General features: G+C 40.8%; 1 protein-coding gene across 6 annotated transcripts in view; it reads left to right on the forward strand.

Annotated features, from left to right (window-relative positions):
* Positions 1–738: 738 nt before the first annotated feature.
* The window catches only part of LOC114559559 (serine/threonine-protein kinase WNK1-like), a 27,008-nt gene continuing 3,129 nt past the window's right edge, over positions 739–24,617 (forward strand). Inside the window, exons 1-28 of one of the 6 annotated variants that reach the window (XM_028584275.1) lie at positions 739–962; positions 2,705–3,934; positions 10,513–10,685; positions 11,073–11,293; positions 12,906–13,063; positions 14,356–14,444; positions 14,538–14,757; positions 14,923–15,024; positions 15,160–15,541; positions 15,673–15,836; positions 16,343–16,426; positions 16,821–16,856; positions 17,343–17,477; positions 19,081–19,157; positions 19,251–19,413; positions 19,505–19,621; positions 20,294–20,407; positions 20,513–20,561; positions 20,679–20,816; positions 21,132–22,141; positions 22,236–22,310; positions 22,428–22,547; positions 22,656–22,992; positions 23,236–23,413; positions 23,526–23,719; positions 23,871–24,044; positions 24,143–24,369; positions 24,497–24,617. The exon at positions 24,497–24,617 is cut by the window's right edge and continues 3,129 nt beyond it. In XM_028584275.1, the coding sequence (XP_028440076.1) occupies positions 3,146–3,934; positions 10,513–10,685; positions 11,073–11,293; positions 12,906–13,063; positions 14,356–14,444; positions 14,538–14,757; positions 14,923–15,024; positions 15,160–15,541; positions 15,673–15,836; positions 16,343–16,426; positions 16,821–16,856; positions 17,343–17,477; positions 19,081–19,157; positions 19,251–19,413; positions 19,505–19,621; positions 20,294–20,407; positions 20,513–20,561; positions 20,679–20,816; positions 21,132–22,141; positions 22,236–22,310; positions 22,428–22,547; positions 22,656–22,992; positions 23,236–23,413; positions 23,526–23,719; positions 23,871–24,044; positions 24,143–24,369; positions 24,497–24,617 (5,647 nt within the window). In that variant the 5' untranslated portion in view covers positions 739–962; positions 2,705–3,145. The other 5 variants (XM_028584278.1, XM_028584279.1, XM_028584277.1 and 2 more) reach the window with 5 other exon arrangements.

The following is a 24,617-nucleotide window of genomic DNA, read 5'->3' on the forward strand; positions in this document are numbered from 1 at the left end:
CTTTTGCAGTCTGAAAAAAAGCTCCTTCAGCGCGCTTTGGAGGAGAGTCTGGCAAAGCCAGACTAGAAAAAAGCAGACCTCAAGGCTTACAAACAACATCCTGTATTTTGATAAAAAAAAATCTTATAATTTGTTAACAAGGCTTCAGCTAAAAATTGTGTGATCAAAATAATACATTTTGTCAAAAAATTATCAATTAAAAAAAGTTTTCAATTTTCACAACAGAAGTGTTAAACCATATAAATGGAATGATATGATATATACTATTTGACTTATACATTTTTTTCAGAAGAAAATGCATTTGTGAATTTAAAAAAATCATGAAGGTCTTTATATTCAAAAAACATTGTAACATATGTTTGACAAATAGACAGCTCTAAGTTGTGTTGACACCTTTCGGACCAAATTATGCAAGATTTTAAACATTTCAAACCCTTTTTGAGGCGTATGCATAATTGTATGGTAATTGAAAATGTTATCCCACTTAGCTTACATTAACGTATCCGAAAATGATTTTCTTCGTTAATATTAATTAATTTAGAATATGCTTATCATATCATTTAGAATTAGTGATATGTGACCAATAAATGGTTTTAATTCACATGACTTTTGATTTACCTAATATACATCCATTGTCATAAGGAAATCTGATACAAAATTGATACAACAATGGTGCTTCAAAGTGATTTATGTATGTGTGTTATGGTTATGAGGTCATTCTTCATTGGCGCAGGCGCTGTCAGAAAAACCCGTTTTCTTCGTCAATATGTAACCACTGCGCCGCTTGTTTGAGCCCACAAATCGCAACTTTGATGTTCACTAATTGGATGACGTGTCTGCTTGACATTAAGGATATTGTACACGTATTCCCCTTTATAAATGCGAAGACGGATTAACGCTGTAAGGACAATTTAAACGCCGATGCTGGTCAGCTGTATTGTGGATAACGTTACGATATAGAGGTAGGTCCATCTGCCACCGGCACCGCTTAATGTTGCTAACTGTTAGCAAGCCAGACATGAAGCCAGACTCGCCAACTCAACGAACAGTAGCTAGCACAACGTTATTAAACCGAAACAAGCGTCATTTGAAAGTGTTTACCACTCGGCTACGAATAGTCGCTGTGAACCAGCTAGCTAGTGAGAATCTCATTTTAAAGTGCGTAATAACAACAAACGAAGCGTTAGCGTTATTAACGCGTCAGATAACATTGTTTTAAATTGGCACTGCCAGGAGGTGGGTCTAGTTTTTTAGGCCATCAGAAAGGCCAGACTAGCTGACGTTAGCTAGCTAGGTAGCAGTGGCAAAGGCTGCTCGATTTCCAACCGGCGTCATACGTATCCGGTGTATTACAGCACGGCTTGTAATGTTAATCACTCCGGGATGGGTACTGGCCCTGGATACGGTAAAGTTGTCAATATGGACTACACGCTAGTGTTAATTGCTAACGCTTACAGATACCTTAAAATGGCAACAATAGCTATGTGAAATTACCTTAAACGTTAAGCTGAATTGCAAACTACGGGGCGGAATATATTTTAAGACGACGTGACGTGGAAATCATTAATCGTCGGTTAACGTTTTACCGGTTAAAGATTAGCTTATGCCAGCTAACTAGCTCTGTGCTAGCTATGCTTGTTAGCAAGCTAACAAAGAGCCGGTGCTCCTCCTTGCTTTGTATGGTCGATGTTGCCATTTCAAATGGCTGTGGTGTCATTTATAAGGCGGTAGAGAAATAGACGTAAGACAAGGCTTACGTTAATTAATATAGCTACTAATTGAATTAGGTCGCGTCGTTGTTTCTCAAATTTATCGGGATGTTATTGCTGCCAACCGACCGGATTTTGTTTTGACATTGTGGTAGCCTACGCTGGTAATGGATGCAACCATAGCAGTTTATAACGTTAGATGACTAGTAAGCAATACGATTGTCATTGCAAGCCTGGGTATTTAAAAGACTATATAAACACATTGCAAAAATAGTCATGCACGTTGCATCAGTCTTTGCATCTACAGTTATCGTTATTTCTTGGCAGGGTTATATCTTTGTGTGGCTTTAACTCTGTACAGAAGCGGTTTTAACAATTGACTTATTACTAGTTATTCAGATAAAATCACTAACATGAGTATAGGTGTTTGTGAGTTCTTGTTTATACTTGAGACAGGAATAATCAGCTGTCAACTGTGTTCAATTAGTTACTTAAGGTCTCAAACGAACGTGAGAATAATGAGTTTAGTGTGTCATTCTGTAGGGCTGTAGAATGCATTTGGGATTTATATCACATTACATGCTTTTAAATACTTATTTATTATATACTTAAATATAAACACTTAATGCTTACTAAACCAATTAGTTGCATGTTATACCAATTGGGCACAGCTTTGAAATAGAGTAAAATTGCTTAATAGGACCTTCAAATAAGCCTCTGTAAATGCATGCATGTGCCTTACATCATATGTCTTTTGGCAAGACAGCACATTTTATCAAAGGCGGTTACCTTAAAGACACATTTCTACTTCACATCAAAAGTGAATCTCAAAATGATCAAGCTTCTGATTAAAGTCAATGCTATTAAACTTTATGCATACTGTAAATTCTCGTTGTGAACACTTAAGCTTGTCTCTTACAGATCTTGTTGACATTTGACAATGTTTGTTACTTTTTGAAACATCTCAGGCAGCATTTCTTTTTTTTCTCTTGCAGTGAACCTGGACTGGAGCATATTCCAAGTGTCTGGCCTTCCAGCCTTTCCTGCGTTCAGTAACTGTTGTGGGCTGTGGATGTTTTTTTCCTCATCAGTGATTCCTTATGCTTGATAGAAGCTGCACCCTGTGTCTTGCAGGATGGATGGTGTGGACTTAAAGAGACTTGTGTATCAACATCAGCACTCTGTGTTCTGCTGTGGTGTTCAATCTTTTACCATTTACAAGAGAACACCTCCCATTCTACACCTCCAATCTCTGCACTATATATATAAAGACTGTCTTTGAGCAGTAAAAAAGAGAGCTGAAGGTAGAAGTTGTTAGACTTTTTTTACTTTTCAAACACAGATCGATACTGCTTACATAAGCCTATATGACGGACATGGAAGCATACTTATTTAATTAGTTATTGTACACCCTTACTCTTAGTGTGGGTGGTGGGATGTCGGAAAAGCCAGACAACAAAATGGTGAAGTTCCTGGCTCCCCCTCAAAAGAGTGGAAATGGCCCCAGTTCTGGTTCAGATTCGATGGTGAGTGAGTGCCGGCCAACAGAGGTGAGACGCCGGCATCACACCATGGAGCGGGATCGATGTAACCCTGAACACCGTTTCTTGCGCCGCAGTGTCATCAGTGATTCCAATGCTACTGCATTGGCCCTCCCTTTACCCAGCAAGATCCCCATCCCTGCACCTCAACGGGTTCACCTACGAGAAGCTGCCCCCGAGCAGCAACTGGCTGCTGCTACTGGTCATCTGCAGCGGGCTGAACCAATTTTAGCTCGGAATGCAGAGTCTGCTGATAGTGGAGGAGGAGTAGAAGGAAAAGGAATAGCCAAGGTGGATGTAGTGCCTTCAGAAAAGGAGCCTGCCATTTTACAAGATACCTGTGATGGAGAGGTTGTGTTAGCAGCCCGTTCCGCACCAGGCTTAGGAACAGAATTGCCAAGTCAAACAGAACCTGAAAGCACCACTGAGGTGAAGGTTCATCATGAAGAAGAGGGGGAGGAAGAAGATAAGGACTCTGCCAAGGCACGAGCAGAGGCAGAACAGAGAGAAGCTGAGAAAAAAGTGCAGGATGACATTGAAGAGGCAGAGACCAAAGCAGTTGGAACATCCCCAGATGGGCGTTTCCTAAAGTTTGATATAGAAATTGGACGTGGGTCCTTCAAGACTGTGTACAAGGGCTTGGACACTGAGACCACAGTGGAGGTGGCTTGGTGTGAGCTGCAGGTATGAAATTTGTATAACCATTATTCGTATTACTTTCCTTCCATCGTTGCTATCACTCGCTGTCAGTCATGAATGTTCTTTTGAGTCACCCTTATGGTTTCATTCCTACTGCAGGTGTCATCTTCTCCTTTTGTTCAGGCTATTTGCTTTTATTGGGCCTAAGCATGGTGGCGTAGAGCTAAAGCAGAGAAATGTGGCTAGCCTTTCCCTTTTGATCGTCTCGCATTGCATTTGTCAGCATTTCACATTTATTTTGTGTGCGCAGCAGTCCATACAGGTTGGCATGACTGCACTTAAAGAGATACTTTGCCAATTTTAAATCAGCTCTGTGTCATCTTTGTGTGGGCGGTGTCTCTGATGAACTGTGTTTGGCTTCCCTCCATGGCACTTGTCACTCCCCAACGACCGGAGCAGTGGACGTCTGCCAAGATCCACCTGATGACTTCCCACACTGCTATGACACAGAGCTGGAATTAAATCAGCAAAATATATTTTTAAGACTGAATGTCTTAAGGAAAAGTGTCTGCTTTACCAGAAGACATTAGGAAATTACCAGAACTTATCAAGGCTTGTACAATAAATGTTTTTAGCACGATGACTAGGGCATACGTAACACTTAAGACACAGGAAATTACCTTTGACTATATTCAGGGTTAGACTTTGTTTCATTGCACTGGTAGTTTGCAGAATTGATATAATGATAATGATTTTCCTTATTAGTTTTTACACTGGCAGAGGACATTATATACCATTTTTTAAAAATAAATTCTGATGACTGTCTTCCAGATGTGCAGAATTATAACAATACATTCAAAGTTATAACTGAGCAAATTTTTGTCAGCAAAAGGTGTTCTATTAGATCTAGATCTATTATTTAGGTTATTATAACACCTTTTGAAGATGTAGCATATCTAAACTGCCATCAAAGTAAGTAAAACTCCATTAGGGTAAAATGCCATTGGTAATTATTTAATTCTTGCAATTTCCAGGGCCAAATGTGGCCACAGTAGTAATAATTTACTTACACTTTATAAAAACAAGTTTTTTTTCTTGTCTTTAAAATATTTCTGTACGCCTTTTATATACTTAAGTTAATTATTTGACATTTTTATTATCTATATACAGTTTTCCTGTATTAAATAATCCATTTTGCTTTCAATCTGCTTCTGACCAATAGTTCTTAAAAATGCTTGTGACCTTTTTTTAGTTCTGCCTTCTGTCCAGTTAAAGCAGCAACATGGCCCAAAGCAAAGTTTGCCTCATTCACCACGTGAATATTTGCTTTTATTGTCACGCTTTCACCCTGTCATGAGAGGAATAGGCCTCACACGGCAGCAACAACCATAAATACACATGCACACTGGTTTCAGAACAATGTGAAGATTGCAGACACATGCCCCTCCCCCCTCACACAGACCGAATCATGCGCATGCTCTGTGCTTTCCTGCTCTGAATGCTTGTGTAAATGTAAAATGGGTCACATTCCTAACAGAGGAATCTCCTATGTGAATAGCAGAAGGCTGGCCTGCCAAGGCCTGCTTCTAAACTATCAGTCCAATCTCCCCCTTTCTTACATTTTCCCAAATTAGATTTTTTAATCCCATTAATACTCAATAAATATAACTATGCCTATCTCTATTTGTTAAGATAATACTATAAGTCTGTATACTTGAACTTATTTTGTACAATATAATCTTATTTGCCAACTATTGTAGAGGCATAGAAAGCTATGTTATATTTAACATTGCTCCAATGATAGTTTCTTTACTTTTATTATATGTTTGACTTCATCTATGGCAAGGTGCTATATTGTGGTATGTGAGGTAGATGTGAGATTAACGCTGCACCTTAATGCTATTGATTGTTTAGTATTAGGGCGACAACTTATGATAAATGAACACGTTACCAGAGCCAGGTTACTAAAGAGAAATGGATTTCTGTTGATTGAGTAATTCATTGGTGAAACATTGGGGAACTTAGCTGTATGTTATAAGACAAAAAAGGTTTCTGTGGTCTCCTGTGACTTCCGGTGAAACCAAAATATACCCCTGTCTTGTTAGTGTGGTTTGTAGGAAACGATTCACCCATATTGAAAAAAGTAACTGTCTCTCTTTTGAGAATCCCCTAAACTTGGTGTAGGATCTAGCCAGGTCTTTGCTGGTTAACACTATTGGGAGACTGTTTCAGTGCAAAGAAGTGATTTATAGAAATCTTTTACAGTTGAATGAGAAACGGCTTTGCTTTTATGCAGGTGGTCAGTTCTGAAATATGAACTCGCAACCCGATACTCCCATTCCCCTTCATTCCTCTGTCAATGCAAGAGTTGCAGTGCTAGAAACTGTTCAGCTACGCATGAGAAGCTGAAATCCCTTCTCACATGGTTGTTAAAGCTGTCCCATGATCACTTAAGTGCTAGTGTTACGTTCCCCGTACATTTCAAGGGCATTTTTAGTGGAATATAATGTTAAAATATATTTTCTCAATGCTCTTTTCAGTTTAGTTTGAATTGTTCAGTGCCTTTACAAACATTCATATAATTAACAGGTATTTCCTCTTAGGTGCTTTTGACAGTAGTAGAAGTATATTGACCCTTTTCTACTTTGATTGCATGCAAAATGCAATTATCCTCCTAAAAAGCAAATTCTTTCAGAACAAATGTTATGATTGCACTGTTTTGAGAAAGGTGTAAGGGCACATCCAGTTAATTAACTTATTGTTTTTTTTTCCTGTTGAAGTAAGAATCAGTGATGCAGGAAGTAATCAGCCTTGCTAATTGTATGTTCACTGGAAATTTGGTGTCAGCTGGACAAGGGCTCCAAACTGCGACCTTTTTTGTGATGGTGCGAGTATTATAACTACTCACGCATGTGCGACCTGCATATTTGAGTTTTTATATCAAACTGAAATTACTCTTCAGTCTTAAAGATCAGCCTGAGGGTTGTTTTAGAGGTGTGCTGTCATAACCTGTGTAACCTGTAAGTGTTACACAAGTGGAAATTTGGTACCAAATGTCATGACAAGTTCTTCAGAGATATTTCACTCTTAACTGATGGACCAACCAATTTGCTTTAGCTTTGCTCAAGTTGTGCCTCAATCTTGGCTAGACACTTTAGTGTGTAAAGTTTAAATAAAATGGCCCTGGCTTATATAGTCTGGAAGGCCATCTGTCCACAATCGTCTAAGAATTTTTAGGCGTCCCACCGTTTTTACCCACTCATGAATCCACACATTTGTTTCGGCTCTCACGTTGCAGGCATGTCTGAACAATAAGTAGGTCACCACAGAGAGGAAGTTGATGGAAAGAAAAGGAATACATTTAGGAGCCTTCCCTTTCTTGCTCACTCATCCATCTTCTTCTATTTCATCTTCCACTCACTGCCTCGCCAAGTCCTTCCTCTCCAGTACTGGCTGAAGCCAAATGTTGAAAGATGAGGAAGAAAACCCCAGGCATCCTTTAGAAGATATGCCCAGCTGGCTGATGGCATCCGCTGGGAGTGACACGCTTTACAGAAATAGTTAAACTCTTCTTGATTGGTAGTCTTTATGTTTACCATACAATTTTAAATAGTTATTGCTTATTTCTGTTTGTTATATAAAATAAATTTAGCAAGAAACGTCACATTTTGTAATGTGAAATTCCTAATTTCATTTCCAGTATTTCTCAATGAAACCAGTAAATGATTGAGCAGTAGCTAACCTCTTACTGTCAAGCAGCAATACTTACTGTCTGGAAAAATAATCAGTGCTGCAATATATTATAAAACATTATCAAACTCCTATAGTCTGAACCCGGCTTTAGGCCTTCATCAGCCAATAAGCTGTTAGATGTTTTTTTTTTTTTATTAACCATAAGAAGTGGCACACAATTACTTAGTTTTCTACCACATTAAAGTTAGATGAATAGTCATGTTGGCATACTGTGAAATTGATGCATCATGTTGTCTTCAGCTGATCTTTGACCTAATGGCCATGTGTCACAGTGTCATAAGAACGCCAAAAACCTCTGTCCACAGGGGCACACTACACTTAATGCAAAAACTAAGTAACATTAAGGGTGGAACTGTTTAACATGACTTCTTGGCTTTCAGGCCCATCCGCAAATTCCCAGATCTCAACAAATTTTACCCAGAGGGCTTCATTGAGCCCTCAGTGTCAACCTCAGAGCACACCTCAGGGCAGGGACCTGACAGAGCCATCCCTTGGCATGATCACAGACCTATTACCACAGTCTATTTTTAAGATTGTTGGGTAATTTATGATGGTCTTTGCCAAGAAGTAGCATTGTGTGTTCAGCTTTGGTGATACTGTCGTTAACTGGCATTAGATGTGATTCACAGTCAGTGCGTTTACATGTAGTTTAAAAAAAAAAGGATTATATTCGGGTTAGGCAAAACCCTGATTTCTCAAACGACATGTAAACCCCTTACCGGTTACTACCATGAACTGTTCCAAGTGTTATTAACAGCAGGACATGGCACAGGCCAAAGAACTTTTTCAAGTGTCAGTCAAAGGGAGTGTGATGTGTCTGATTGCAAGATCGTAAATTCCTGCAGGGTTTTTACAGTAACCGGGTCATGCATACTTTTAAATGGTAAGACAGCAATGTAATTGGTTTGTCCTTAACACTGAGTAATCATGACAAAAAGTTAAAAGGGTAGGGTTTCTTAGTGTGAGTGTCTTACAGGGAAGGTGGTTTTTCAACTAGTTTGGACTTGTATTTTGTTTTAAAGGAGTTACCAATGTGGCAGTGTGCCTAGAGTAGAAATGCTGTCCTAAATACAGGACAGTTGGTCTGCCGTGGACCCTAAACTAGGAACTTTTAGGTTTTGAATGCTGCCATGGATGTTTTGCATGATGCAGAAAGAGAGGGGAACCACTGCCCCAATAGATAAATACTGAATACTACATAGAAACTAGATACTGGAACTGGAAAGTAGGTCAGTTGATTCAAGTGCACGGTGGTGCCTCCATTACTTGCCCATTTTTCCTCACATTCTGTTTCCTGACATTGCTCTCTGATTGTTAACATATGTTTCCCTCTTACTTCTCATTTTGTCTGCCCTATGTTGCCCCCAGACATTGAAAACATTCAACCTCAAACCTCCAAAATACCCCCCACAAAGGCTGTAGCAGTTTCAGTTATGTTTTTTTCTTGATCTTGATGATGTCAGTCACTGGAAGGTTTTCTATCTCTTGCTAACACACAAAGTCAAATCCTCTCCCCACTCACAAATGGGCTGAATTGCCTGGCCCATGGCCAGGTCCCTCAGGGTTTTAAGGGAGGTCTTTGCTTGCAGGGTTTCACTGGGCTTGTCTAACTTGCATGGGCTTGCTAATCTATAGTCATGCATGCTGTAAATGTAGGTCATGCCAGGAATTACTAATGGAACTTGAGAAGGGCGGTTGTACAAATTCCAGAAATATTAGTTATTACTCTGACCCTACAAAATGCTTTATTGCCAGTCCTTATTTATGCCTTGCTCAGTTTATGGTATGTTAAATCCCATTGGGCAAACAACGCTATCAGCTTTGTATACAATTTGCTATGATTCATTGACAAACCCATCATCTGCCAGACATTTGTTGACTCATCTGTAGCTTTGTTTAGAATACAGGCAATGCCGAACATAAAATCAGCCTCTTAGCAGATATAGTTGATATCTAAGGGGCTGGGCAATATGTCAATGATAATATTAATTATAGTCTATCATTCTATTGTAAATGATACAGTTTTCTCTGAATTAACAGTAAAAACCAATCCAGAATTACTCTCCAAATAAATAATCAATTTACATACATTATAATGTTGTGATGAACATTTAACTGAAACACCAGAACCGGCGGTTTTCCACATCTTAACACTTAACGTGATATAATGTATATTGAATTGAAATAGTCTTCTGGTTATGGTGATTATTTATTTATTTATTTTTCCCACAAACCTACTTAAATGTACTAGAGTGATGTGTGTCTGTTGAGAGGATTTAAGCTTGTGTTGTATAGTAAAAAGTTTTGCAAAGAGGACTATAGGATTATAGTCAATTATGTCCTGATCTTCTCTAATTCTGAGTCATTCTGTGGCCGTTTTGGTTTTCTTGGTATCTAGGACAAAGCTTGACACATTTCATTTGGTTCACAGTAGCTTGCCAGAGACAAAAGGGCCACATCCCTCTGCCCCCAACTGGATTTATTTGTACTTGCCAGAGTATATGTGCAATTTTGTGTGTAGAAGGAAATGTAAATTGCACCACCTTACAGTTAAACTTTCAAAGGCATTTTATTCAGTTGAATTACTTTAGTTTCTCCACTGTTCAAACCTTGAATATCAAGTTGAAGGTACAAGGTTGGTCTTCTTATGGATCATGGGCACATTCATGGGTTAGGGTTAGAAATAAAATAAATCTTTACTTGGCGTTTGTAGTGATAGTCTTCATCATGGCAGATATTTTTCACATTACTGTTTTGGTCATTAATGCATTGTTAAAAATGTTCATCAGTCCAAATGAATCTGTATATCTAATAATGATGCCCTTTGTGATGTGTGAAATCTTCAAGTATTTTCTTTTTGTCTAATGCAGGATCGTAAGCTTTCAAAGACAGAGAGGCAGCGCTTTAAGGAGGAAGCAGGAATGTTAAAGGGACTACAGCATCCCAACATTGTCCGCTTTTACGACTCCTGGGAAGGACCCTCCAAAGGCAGGAAGTGCATTGTATTGGTCACTGAACTCATGACTTCTGGCACACTCAAAACGTGAGTCTCGAACTTGTCAGAGCTAATACACACATTAATACAGAACTCATACATACCTTATACATTAGGGTTGTGCCATTTTGATAAAAAAAAATCATCTTGACGATTGATTATACATTTTCTGAACTTTTGTTTAATCATTAGAAAACAAAGTAGTTGTTGAACTTTGTATAATTTGGTAATGTAATTTGTCAAAATTGTATAAAATGTTTGTTAATATGTTTCTTAGTACAATTTTTTAAATATAATTCAAGTGCATTTGCTCTTGTTAGGTGCTTTTATTAAAGTGTACAGAAAATTAGAATTACTACATTTAAATTACAAATGCTACATTTGCTAGCATTATTAGTTCTGTTTGTGTAAAAATGATGATCTATTCTCTTGTAGATATCTGAAGCGGTTCAAGGTGATGAAAATTAAAGTACTGCGGAGCTGGTGTAGGCAAATCCTCAAGGGGCTCCACTTCCTTCATACTCGGGCTCCCCCCATCATCCACAGGGACCTTAAGTGCGACAATATTTTCATCACAGGCCCAACCGGATCCGTCAAGATAGGAGACTTGGGACTGGCCACACTCAAGCGTGCATCATTTGCCAAGAGTGTTATAGGTACGACTCCCAAGTAATTTCTACCTTCTGATCCCTGTCCTGCTGTAGGGCAGTACCTTTTTGTTGCTTATGTTTGAATTGAAAATGATGGTATTTAAAAAGGGTATTTTCCTTTGGCTTGTTTTTCTGACGATGTGGTTTAAAACAGACCACAGCGTTTCAGCGGTCTCTCAAACCACAGCTCAAAAGGAGGCCAAATACTGTGGTAATCTTAGGCAGATAACCACAAGGCTTTCTCTCTTTGCACTTGCACAGTGACTCTATCAAGTTTGGTCATTGTATAGAATATTTCTATGTTTCTCCAAAAAAGAGAGTTTTTTTTTTTTTTTTCCCAGGCACCTACTGAATGTAAGTAGCGCCTAACGTTTCTCATACTATTAAATATTAATATGATTATTTTCATAGTTGTCATGCCTTCTTGCAGGCTAACCTGGCCATTGCTAAAGGTATGGCCTTTGCTTCTGTCTTAGAGTGGTCTTTGTTCTGTGGTTTGGAAATATGTGGTCTGTTTGCCAGTTATACCTATAATATTTAACATCTCTTTCTATGGGTTTGCCTCAACAGGTTTTTTTTTTTTTTTTTTAGTTTGTCTCTTACTGTCTTTTATAAATATTGCAGGGCTGCAGAATCTTTTTGATCCATCTGTGTCCAGGGAACTCTCCCCACTTTCTCTCTGTCAGCCTTTTGCCATTGTTTTTTATTTGTTTTTATTTTATTTTTACTTTCACATTCTTGGGTATGTTTTTAAAATGTAGGCTCTAGCCTCAGCTGTGCCCCATTCTGCTGTTTGGAATGAATAGGGTACTGCTGGTCATTGAGTAAGTATGAACTTTTTTGGGCCTGGTAAGTGTGACAGTGTGCTGTAACACACATCAATATAAAAAGCAATTACATTCAAATAACCAGTTTTTCTGTGTAAGACCTGAGATTAAATGTGAAATGATCAATTATTAGAACAAGGCCAATGTGCAAAGACACACTGCTAAGCACAGTAACTAGCTATGGGATCTGCTTCTCTCAGCCTTGACCATAACGGTTTCCTCCTGCAGGTCAAGGAGAGATGGTAAGTCAGACTTCGAAAGGTGAGTGTACTATGAAAGACAATGTGGTTGTAAGGTAAGGTCTTGACAAAAGTTATTTCCATAGCTAGTCATTGACATCATTGACGTCCCTTTGGACAAATTACACTGTATTCTGGCCAGAGTATTATTCTTTTGAACATTGCAAATAACATTCATTTTGCCCAAGTGTGTTCTGCACATTGGCTACCTCAGTCACATTCTTATATCCCAACTTGTTAGGGTCTTACACAGACAAACACGTGCTTTCTTCTCTGCAGTCTAACTGAGCCCAGCTTCTCCCTCCTTTTTTGTTTTCTGTCTCTTTTTTGCTTTCTCCCACTTTTCTTCTTCTTTTTTTTTTTTTTCTCTCTCTCTTCCAACTTTCACCTCACAGGTTCTACTCCAGGAGATGTCAGCAGGCTGGTCACTCCTCTCATCCTCCTCTTCCTCAACCCGTCACGGGTTAGAGGAGCAGAGGGTCAATGGGTTGTGAGAAGCCCACTCAATCAGTAAGGGAGTTCGAGAGTTCTGAATAGTTGTTTTGATTTAAGGTACCCCTGAGTTCATGGCGCCTGAGATGTATGAAGAGAAGTACGACGAGTCAGTGGATGTGTATGCCTTTGGAATGTGCATGCTGGAGATGGCCACCTCAGAGTACCCTTACTCAGAGTGCCAGAACGCTGCACAGATCTACCGCAGAGTTACCAGCGTAAGTCTTTTTTATCAACCCTCCATGTCACCCCTCTGCCCTGCCTTCACCTCTTCCTATGTGCTAAGAAGGCTAGTGTCCCATTCTGGAATAATTTTATATTTCTGCTGATACCTCTTTATCAAGCTTACATTACATTTCTATCTTCTATTGTATTTCACCCGTTAAATTCAGTGTATTCCTGTATTTTCTAGATTATTCCCTATTTCCCTGTTTGAAGAACCCACACACTTAAGTTTCTCTTGGAGGTTTTCTGTCGTTTACCAAGCTTCTTTGCTTCAACTCATACTGTTTTCTTTTGTCTTTCCGTTTTTAAAGTATGGCATATGTTGGTTAAGCACCTAGACCTGAGGTGTGGATGATTGATAAGAGGCGTGCTATTTTCCTAACTGATAATGGTTCAGTCTTGTGATGATGACAGAAGGGCAGTAACTGTCATAGGAAAAAAAACTCCCAGATATTTTAGTCTTAATCATACAGTTCATACTAACCCACTTTTGAAATGCAGTCACTGATATGAGTCATACTCTTGCAATTACAAGAGTCTCGTAGATAAAGAGGTTAAACCTGAATTGAGTGTCTACAAAATGGGCCTTGAAATTTATACCTAAACCCTTAGTCTATCATTAACTGAAAAGTATAAATACTGACGTTTTGCCCCTTGACTCCACAGAGGGCTTTTCTATTTGCAAAGTATTGAGTTTTTTAGCTCTCTTTATGGGCTACAAATGGCTCATACTGCAGCAGTTGACTCAATTGAGAAACAAAGTGCTGTCATGGTGTTGAGCCTACATTTAGTTAGTATCACATGGTTTCTGGTTTTACTGTAGTGTTCCTTGGGGAGATGGGCTGTTCTTCCTGTTTTGTCATTCAGCCCAGCTGTTAAGCCAGTCCTCCATTTTCCTGTAGCACCATGCAGTTTTCCATTGCCATTTACTCAATTCATCACCTCCCGTCAGTGGTCCTCTACTGACTTATGCCCTCCTTTTCCTATCACTTGACATTCTTCAATTTTTAAATGCCACCCAGTAGAAACCATGGCATCCTTTGAACATTCTTTAACATAATTTTTTAGAGGCAACCCCTTCCACTTCATACTGTGGCTTTTTGAGATTCATTCCAATACACAATTGAAAGAGGAAGTTTGGTGTAAAGTTCCCTGTCATCTGGGATGTAAGCTGTTGCTTTGTGGTACGAATGTAGAGCCTCTGAGCTAAAAAAGACAACAAGGTAATAAGAAAAGGTCCGATGAGAAGAAGAACCATTCTTATTCAGGATTTTGTTTCCTGTAGGGGGTGAAGCCGGGCAGCTTTGACAAGGTGGCCATTCCTGAAGTGAAGGAGATCATCGAGGGATGCATTCGCCAGAACAAGGATGAGAGGTCTTGAACTTAAGAGCAAATTTAACCAGTTTATGTTAGTAAAGCTCTCCAGGAAAACGCATATTTGCTAACTGCTTGTCTCCCTCTATTTAGGTACTCGATCAAGGACCTTCTGAACCATGCCTTCTTCCAGGAGGACACAGGGGTGCGTGTGGAGTTGGCGGAAGAAGATGATGGAGAGATGGAGTATATTAAGCTGTGGCTGAGAATTGAGGATGTGAAGAAACTCAAGGGAAAATACAAAGACAACGAAGCTATTGAGTTTTCTTTTGACCTCAACAAAGACGTCCCAGAGGATGTGGCTCAGGAAATGGTGAATTGAACTTTTAATAGTTTAAAAAAAATGCAACACTTCAGTAACACTGTCACAATTAAAGACTGCATGTCAAATGAAAAAGTAGTTTAAAAAGTTGTTGTTTTTAATTGCAGACTTTGAAATGATCATTGCTGAATTGTACATCATGTCTTTGTGCTGTAGGTCGAGTCTGGTTATGTATGCGAAGGTGACCACAAGACCATCGCAAAGGCCATAAAGGACAGGGTGTCTCTAATCAGTCGCAAGAGAGCACAGCGACAGCAGGTATTTACAGTACATGCTCACCATAGTGCATCTAATGTTATTCATGATTTTTATTTGCATGTGCTGTGATGTTTAGATGCTGTCTGTCAGTGCTCTTGAGGGATTTCAATACATTTGCTGCTGACTGTTTTAAAGGTCAGAGAAAATCAGGAGAAGAGAAGGCTAGAAGAAGAACAACAGCAGAGTCAGTTACCTCCAGCACAGCAATCAGGCCAGCAGTCAAGCACGGAGGTGCCTCAGGTACAGCCAGTGCCACAGCCTGCTACTTATGTCCCTCCACAACCAAACCAACACAGCACACAGATGTCTGCCCAACCTGCATCTCAGCAGAGCCTTCAGAGTTCTAACTATAACACTCCTCAGTCAACCCAACTGACCAGCATGGCACAGGGTGTCCCTTATATCCCCCAGTCAACTGGGCAAGTCCCAGTTCAGGGTCAGAGTGTGGCCACCATCCAGCTAGAGTCTGAGGAGCCTGAGACTGACCAACACCAACAACTACAACACACTGGAGGAGGTGTGTATCAAAGATGATTTATAGTCGAATACACCTACAGCCTACTGCATGATAATAAAATGGTTTGGTTTCTGAAGGTGAGCGCATTTGGAGTATTTTCATAAATGAACCTTCTTGTGCACCTCTTACAGCCAGTCACATGGGAGACCGACTTCCTGGTTCCACCATCCCTCCTGAGGTACAGCCTCCTCAGTCTGGAATATCCTACAGCTCTCCTCCCAGTCATCACCTTCAGCCCCAGGTGTCACTCCCACAGACACAAAATGACCACACGCAACAACAGCAGTTGTCAGTGGTGAGTGATGTTGAAAAAAGGACATATTGAATCTGAATCAGATGATTGGATTGTGGCGCGCCTCAGAATTAAGTATATATTTATATCAAGTTTTTAAACTTACAGACTATATTTCTATTGATGTGTGTGTGATACGGGTGGTATACTGTTAGTTCATATCACGGTTTTAGGTCACGGTTTTCGGTTCGGTACGTTTTTGGTACATTGGGGGGAAGCATTGCCACCTGAGGTTTCACTACAGCGCAAGGCTTATTTCCCTCAATAACTTTATTTGAAGTTTTTTTTTCTGTGAGGCTAAAATGAACCAAACAATACATACATGCCCCAAACCGTATCTAGCGGACTAAGCGGTTTGGATTTTTACAGTTAACCATTCCTGCTCTGTGCTATACATGCTATACATGCCCCTTGAGCTATATTTCTGTGGTCTTGGAATTTGATCATCTATCTGTTAAATTTCTTTGATGCCTTATTTCACCACATGTTTTCTCTCTGTGGTGCATAAGGTTCAACCCCAGATGCAAGGTGTCCAGCCTGAAGTTGTTCCAGTTGCGCCAAGCAGCCAGTCTGTTCCAGTGACACCTCCACAGGTATATGTTTTACTGCATGTCCTAATGTCTTTAAAGAGTAACTTCACACCAATTGAATAGCTTTGTTTTACTGACCCCTAGTTAAAAGTTTCAAATCAGTTGCACATAACACTAACAAACCTAATGTCAGGTTGTACTGAACACACCCTGAGTACACTTGTATATCACTGCAGCAAATGTGAACTTCAACCACTCAAGGTCAGCAAATACACAATTTTCAGAGGGTGTTAAGTCAACTTTATAACGCTTATATTCTCTGCTTCAGAAGGCTGCTTTGAAAGCAGCTCAGTTTTCTGAATCCCGTTTTCCAGTCTCTTCTGTTATATCTTCCTTAGTTTTCTTTTTATTCTCAAGATTCCTACTCTTACCTTGTGTCATGTTTTGTTTCTTATAGTACGGAGTTTACTACCAACCATCGCTTCCCCCTCAGGTAGATAAAATGTCCCATTTTTCTGTTACCACTTGTCAATACACCCACTGCCTTTCTGCGAAAAAAAAAATAAACATATTGTCTATATTTTCGTAGATGATATAGTAGGCTTTTAAAACATTGGAACTTATGGTATCCATAAAGAAATAATTCATGTGGTAGTTTTTAAAACCTGGCACGTGCAGTGTGGATTGACATGTAATGTACATGTCTCTAAACTAAACTGTAGAGAGGACATTGTTGACTGATGAATAACTTGACATCCCACACTGTCAAATTGATAAATGCTCTGAGTCATACAGCCATGTTATCCAACAGGTAAGTGCATGTAGGTTTGGAAAAGAGCCGAGTAAATCTCTTTAAATATTTTCAGCAAGTTGCCAAGATGCTACTATGAACGTGTGCCAGCTTTTATCTCACCCTCAGACCTCTCTGATTTTATTCTTGTTTCTGCCTCTCCCTCTTTATCCCTTTTTTATTTTACAGATTCCCACCCAGCAAGTGATGATGCCTCCATCATCTCAGTCGTCTCACTCCCAACAGCAGCAACAGTCAGAGAGCAGCACTAGTCTTCAGAGCTCCACTCTACCGCAGGCACAGACTGGAGTTCAGCAGCTACAGGTGACCCACACAACCCCTGCTCGTACTCAACATGCACATTTATTTGATTTTGCTTTAAGACATATCTCTTCACCTTACTATGGTATGTGTTTCATGCTGTCCATTTTTATGTTTGCGTTTTTCTAAATCTTTTTTTTTTCTTTCCTCTGGACACACAACTCTCGTTACCATGGCTCTCCCCTTTTTTCTTCCACTCTTGCTCTCTGCATGCTACTAATTCCTGCATGACTCTTAGTCTTGGGCCAATGATCCAAGTCCTCCTATCGTGTCACCTCCACTCAATGCAGAGCACCTATATTTCCTCTATCAGGCCTCATGCTTCTCTATTCTGCAGGTACTCTACAAATCACAAAACAAGGTTGTGTGGGTGGGTGTATGTGGGGCCGGTGTGAAGCATTCACACCTTACACCTTACACCTCCTGTTTCTTGAAGTGTGTTCATTCATCATTCAAAATGTTTTAGGTCACATTTTAGGATAGGATCAAATAAACAAAATTATTGTTTATCTAAATTGTATTATAGAGCACCAATGAACATGTAGAGGGCAGTTCTTATCAAGCTGCAAGAGTATTTATTTATTTTCACCCACATTTACCCGACCTCAGACAAAAATATCTAAGAACATAGAACAGTGTTTCTTTTCAGGACTTTGACATTTTGATCAAAAAGCAATCTAAATAGTTTCTTATCCTTTTGTTCTTAAAACAGCTTTTGTGTTTTATTTGGAGCTTACAATATTCCATGAAAACAGTACCCCCAATAGATCTGTGTGCATGTAATGAATATAAGACATTTTTATCAAAGTCACGGTATTGTAACTACCCACAGGGCTGGAACTAGAAATTGGTAGAACAGCAGTACCCTGTATAATTGTGACTAATATCCATTAGGGGTGGGAATCACTAAAGGCCTCACAATACAATATCATTACGCTACTTTATTATTGTGATTTTAAACTTCAAATTTTTCCCAATTTTAAATTATGTCCCCAAAAGGAAACTTTATCAACATCTGTTTTATCTAAAAAGATACATTTGTCTGTTTGTTCATTTCACTTCAATTTTAGTGCTGCAAAATGGGATTGTCAAGCAGACAAACTGACCAACACATAAATAATAATAGACTGTATCGATACAGTATTGCCACGGAAAATAATTATGATACTATGCTGTATCGATTTCCCCCCTGCCCCCAATATCCATATATGCACAGCAGAGAAAAATGGCCACATTCGGAAGGAAATTAAATGAAAACTCTGTTACAAAGCAATATTTACATTCTGCGTGAGAGCTGAATAATGGCGCTTGTTGTATTCTTTCTCTTAATACATCCATGTTTGTACCAGGATATCAGTTTTACCTGGCTAAACAACTCCATCTGGTGGATGGTCTGGTTTAAGTAATTCCTTTCGTGTAAATAGTTGGTCAACATGAATTACAAAAATAAAATGTAATGAACAAATGTGAATGGCATGTAGATGATCATCGGTCTACTGTGTAAGTCCCTAAACCATTTCAAAAGAGTAATGTACCAACAATAGGACATTTTGTCATTAACTTTTGACATGATGTGCTTGATTTATGAACGTTTTCGGTTTTTCAGGCCCCTGCGAGTGTTCCTCAGTCAGCACCAGCAGAGCAGCCAGGATCCTCTGCTCTGGTGCCACCATCTGTAGACAGGTGAGAAGAAAGTTATTTTAAAAAATAATTATAAAAAAAACAGCATGACACTTGTGTCCGATCTCTCTCTCATGGGCCCCGTTTCTCTTTCAGCTGCCTGTCAGATGCAGCTTCAGGTCTTAGTGACGGCAATGATGGAAGTTCTACATCAGGAGGTCGCCATGAGGGACGCTCACTGAAACGTCACCAGCGGCGATCTGTACGCAGCCGCTCCCGCCATGACAAAACTGCAAAGGCCAAGCTAAATGTTCTCAGTGTATGTATTTGAACTGATGAGTTCGCTCATATTCATTAAGTTTTTAGCTCTTTGTCATGAAACCGTTTTAACCTGAATGAATGTTTGGCAGATCTCTAACGTGGGAGACCGAGTAGCAGAGTGCCAGCTGGAAACGCACAACAGGAAGATGGTGACCTTCAAGTTTGACCTTGATGGTGATAATCCGGAGGAGATTGCACAGATTATGGTAGTACTGGTTCTGTAGCTTTTGCCCCTAAACGTGTAGGAAATGTTAGATGTCTTATGGTTGTGTTTGTTACAATAAATATATTGTTTTTGTCGGGCAGAAACCTTGTATCTCCATAATTCATCATTTAAAGATTCTTTTTGGGGGTGTTTTTAGGCCTTTGTTTGTATAGGACAGCTTAGACTTGAAAGGGGAGAGAGAAGGGGAATGACATGCAGCAAAGGCTGCGTCGAGGAGTAAACCTCTATATATGGGCGGTGATATATATACTATATACAACGGCACCCCCATAATTCATCATTTACATTTTTTTTTCTTCATAAATCAATGCTATTGCTCACCCTTTACGTATGTCTATATCTTTTACAAATATTTCAACACACAACGTAATTAAGTCTGACTTTGTCTGAGGTAAATACCTCAGTAAAATGTTTTCGAATTAGCTTTTTTTTCATTTCCTGAAAAACCACGTTTTTGGACATACAAGGTTTTCACCTGACACAGACGTGTATAATTCATGCCATGTATTCATACAGTATATACTTTAGCATGGCTGCCATTCACAAGACTCATTGTTTGGCAATTGACGATGACAATCCCCTGTAACTGAACAGAAAACTAAGTGCTAATGTCGCTGTCCTTAGTTACAGTAGTTGAACTTCTTTCCTTCAGGTTGAAAGTGTATTCATCTTGGAGAATGAGCGGGAGTCCTTCATCGAGCAGATCCGTGAAGTCATAGAAATGGCTGATGAAAAAGGAGAGGGCATGAAGGAAGGCTTTCCTCAGGTATTTCTTTACTACATACAGTATCATCATATTGGCCATAATGACATTTTAAACCTCACCTGCTGAACTTGAGGACATAACCACATATGTTTTGTCTCTTTGCAGATGAGTGATCACCAACAACAGCCTGTGCTGTCTGTTCCCATGCTGCCAGGTGAACATACTTTAGCCAGAAATATAGTGCTCCAGTCCAGTTATTGATATTTTTTTTTTTTTATGAAGTCCACCTCCACGCATCTTACCTTTTTTTTGTTTTTGACCTTTCTCTCAGGCATTTCCCCCAGCACTACATCTCAGGTGGTGCATTCGGCAGGACGGAGGTTTATAGTCAGCCCAGTGCCAGAGTCTCGTCTTAAAGAACAGTTCTTTGGTACTCCTTCTGCCAATACCTCCTTTGGCGATGAACCTGGTAAGAGAAAAGTTAGTTTTATTCCCTATGAGATTAAATTGTTCCACGGTTTGGTTTCTCAAAGTGATATATTTGACAATGCATGAAAATAAGCTTTAACGTTTTAATTATTTAAAAATTTAAAAAATGATTGATGGGTACAGAAAATTGTCAAGGGGGAGAACCAAATGAAGTTGAATCTTGGTAAGGCACAAAACAAAGTGTAATGAAAAATAAAAACTCCAAGGTTTTTGCTGGTTATGTAGTATTATACACACAGTTCACATAAGCTTTTTTCAATTTCTGAAATAACTATTTCTCTTTAACTTTTTGTAGCTCCCTCTATGACATTGGGTCTTTCTCTGTCTGCGCCATCTGGGATTCTCCAGCAGGCATTCAGTGAAATGAAGCAGGCCCGTGTAGAGAGATGCAGCACCCTTGATCCCCCTGCTGCTGAGCTAGAAGCAGGCACTGCCCTTGCCACTGAGGCTGGACTCGGTCCAAACTCTAAAAATATCCTGGCTCCTCCAGAAGTGGTAGCTTCCGCTGCTGGTACTACTTTTCCTGGCGTGCCTCTCACATCTACTGCAACATCCTCACCACCTCCCTCAACTGGTAGAGTTTCCCCTCCACCTATAGCCACTCAGTCCCAAACTCCAGTTCCTGTCACCAGTGATCCCAGTCCACCTCCTCAGTCTTCACATGAACCAGCCCCGTCGCCGCTTCCACCAGCTGCCAGCATCCCGCCTACATCTTCCACTGTTTGTCCACCATCAGTGCAGACCTCCGCCCCCGCAGTACCTGGGCCTCAACTGAGCAGTAGTTCTGTCTCGGTCTCTCCTGTTGCTAGTGTTACATCCAGTAGTACTGGCACTGCCCCTGCTCCAGAGCAGCAGCCTTTTAATAGTGCTGTTTCGTCCTCTCAGCCTGTGAATTCGTCCACCCATGCACCACAGCACACCACCTCCCAAGCTCAGCCTGTCCCCAGTTCTGCTCAGCCCCCTCCTCCCAGCGCGTTACCCAGTCAGAGCCAGGTCCAGCCACAGCCAGTGGAGTCCGAGGGGGCTGAGCTCCAGAACAAGACCGCTGGCAGAGATGATATCCAGGCTCTAGATAAGAAGCTACGGTCCCTCTTTAAAGATCAAAGCTCTGCATCAGTGGATCAGAACACAGGCACCTCCTCTCCCCCCACTGGGACTTCTTCTCCTCCACCTGGAGCCGCCCTAGTGCCCCCATCTAACCTTCCCCTCACCTCTGGGGTGCAGGGTGTCCTGGGTCCCACAACCACCCCAGGACAGGGTATTTCCTCAACTGGACAGACGCCTCCAACTAAGCCCAGGGCACAGGTTAGTGAAAACTGCAGCGTCGAAGAATTAATCCAAAATGCCGTTTATTGCTATAATATTTTGACTTGACTTCCCTCTTTGTTATACTTTTTAGACTTTACCTACTGGTTTTGATCAAGCTGCTACACCTCCATCTGAACTTGCACCCCCTTTTCCTGGGCCAAATCAGGTGAGGTCTACTATGTTTCTGTAATACTACCTGCTTTACTACTTTTTTAAGTTTTTAACAAATAGTGTAAATGAACAGCAAGTACTATTTAGATGTCCTGTTTGTGTGACTCCACAGTCCCAGAAACCCCTGGGTAATTTGGACGCCCAGTTGAGGAGAGCTCTGAGCCCTGAGACTGTTCAGGGAGGTAACGGAGTCCAGCCTCCGGCAGCTGGTTTCACTCTGGGACGTTTCCAAGTAAGTTTAAGTCACAGCTAAAAATGTGTCTGGTTAATTGAGTCAAAAATCAGCTTAACCTCTTAAACCTCATGCTTAGTTAATTAAAATTCCTCCTCTCTTTCCCAGGTGTCTGTTGCTGCCGATGGTGTGACCAGCCGCATTCCAGATCCCTCAAGCATTGTTTCCTCTTCTTCCCTTGTGTCATCCTCTACCTCCCCTTCTTCTTCTTCCTCTTCCTCCTCCTCCTCCTCCTCTTCGTCCCCCTCAAGTCCAGAAAATACCCTCCACCGGTCATCCTCTCTGGCCAAAGGAGTTTGTGAAACTGACACAATAAATGCCTCCTCCCTCTCCGCTGGTCCTGCCAGCCAGCCCACCACTATTGGGCGCTTCCAAGTCTCCATGAGCACAAATGCCACATCCGGGCCAAGCACTGGCTCTAAAGTGGGACGTTTTTCCGTCACAGGTATGTACCAGATTTATGGTTCAGCAAATTTGCGTAGCTTTAATAATGTTTGATAGTGTAAGGGCAGGTTTAGACCAGAAGAAGCCACCCACCGATTCGCCACAGGGTTGTGTGGTGGTGGGAGTGTCACGTATATGGCCAATTGGTGTGATGTTGTGTTATTTAACCCCCCACCCAATGTAGCACAATCTTTATTATTAACCTACTCTATCTGTAACACCTCATGTGTTTAATTTCCCTCAGTGACCCCAGCTCCAGCAGCAGGCTCCAGTCCATCACATGGTTCCAGTAGGCAGAATGGGCCCTCATCGTCAACGTCTGATCCTCATAACGCACACACCCATTACAGTAGTGACAATAACGACGACTCTGAGACTGAGGACGAAGCTTTGCAAAAAGAAATTAGTCGCCTCAGGGAAAAGTATGTCCTATGTTCACAATCTTACTTAACACTACCTTTTAGTTCCTCTAATGAGTGTAACTTCACAGCTTAATAGAAATATTTCAACATGACGGTTTTCTCCTGCTCACAGACATATGATGGAGATCCAGATATTGCAGACTCGTCAGAAAGAGGAGATAGAGGCCCTGTTCACGCGGATGGGAAAACCTCCTCCTCCTTCTGTCTTCTCCCCTGCTGTGGCAATGGCTGGAGGGCGACGAAGGCTCAAAAGCAAAACCTCCAAATCTGCTCGCAGTAGTGGAAAGCCCAGCCCCATACACTTAGGTAAGGACAGTGACCTGACTTGTTTTGGTTTTTATGTCAAATGTAATACACATTTTTATGTCTGTACTATAATCAATCACTGAAGCTGTTGAAATGGTGTGTTCCTGTGTAAATGTTTACACGCTGTTGTGTCTTGTGATTGTATGTTCAGGAACCCTTGCCTCAGCTCAGAGTCTTCCTTGTTCAGAGTCCCTTCCAAAGCAAAGTTCACCCTCAACATCAGAGGCCTCAGAAACCGCAACAGAGGCATCACAAGTTAACAGGTCATCCATAAAGCAGCTTAGATCCTCTCCATCTATGCCCAGCCTCAGTAGTTGCGCCACAGGTATGTGCAAGCACTTCATTTTGTCACAGTGAGCTACTTGAATTGATTCCCTGAATGTATTTTCAAGTTTACATCTCACCTCTATTCTCGTTTACCAGGATCAAGTGGGACCAGCTCCACTAATGGTTCAGGCCACAGCCAGAACCACTCTACTCCTCTGAGCCAGGCGACTGGACCCAGTCCTCCTTCCTCTCACACCCAGAAGGGTAAGGGTACCTTCACTGATGACCTGCACCAACTGGTGGATAACTGGGCCAGGGACATCAGCCTTTCCCAGTGCAAGAAAGGTCCTAAAACTGGAGCCCCAGCACCTCCGGGACTTGATGTAAGCATTCAGTACTTTCTTTGAATGTAAAAACTGTCATTGGAGCATTTTATGGCCTTGTGTGATGCTGTCATGTAATAACCCTGCATATTCAGTAGTAACACTTAACTTTTTTTTACTATTACAGATTATCCCTCCAGCCAACATGGGCCGTAAATTCTCAGCCCCAGGCTACCTCTGTCCAACACTTCCCACGCCTTCCACCACCACGTCCACCACATCCACTCACCTCCCCAACCCAGCCAATC

The sequence above is a fragment of the Perca flavescens genome, chromosome 8, assembly GCF_004354835.1.
Source record: "Perca flavescens isolate YP-PL-M2 chromosome 8, PFLA_1.0, whole genome shotgun sequence".
Taxonomy (NCBI): domain Eukaryota; kingdom Metazoa; phylum Chordata; class Actinopteri; order Perciformes; family Percidae; genus Perca; species Perca flavescens.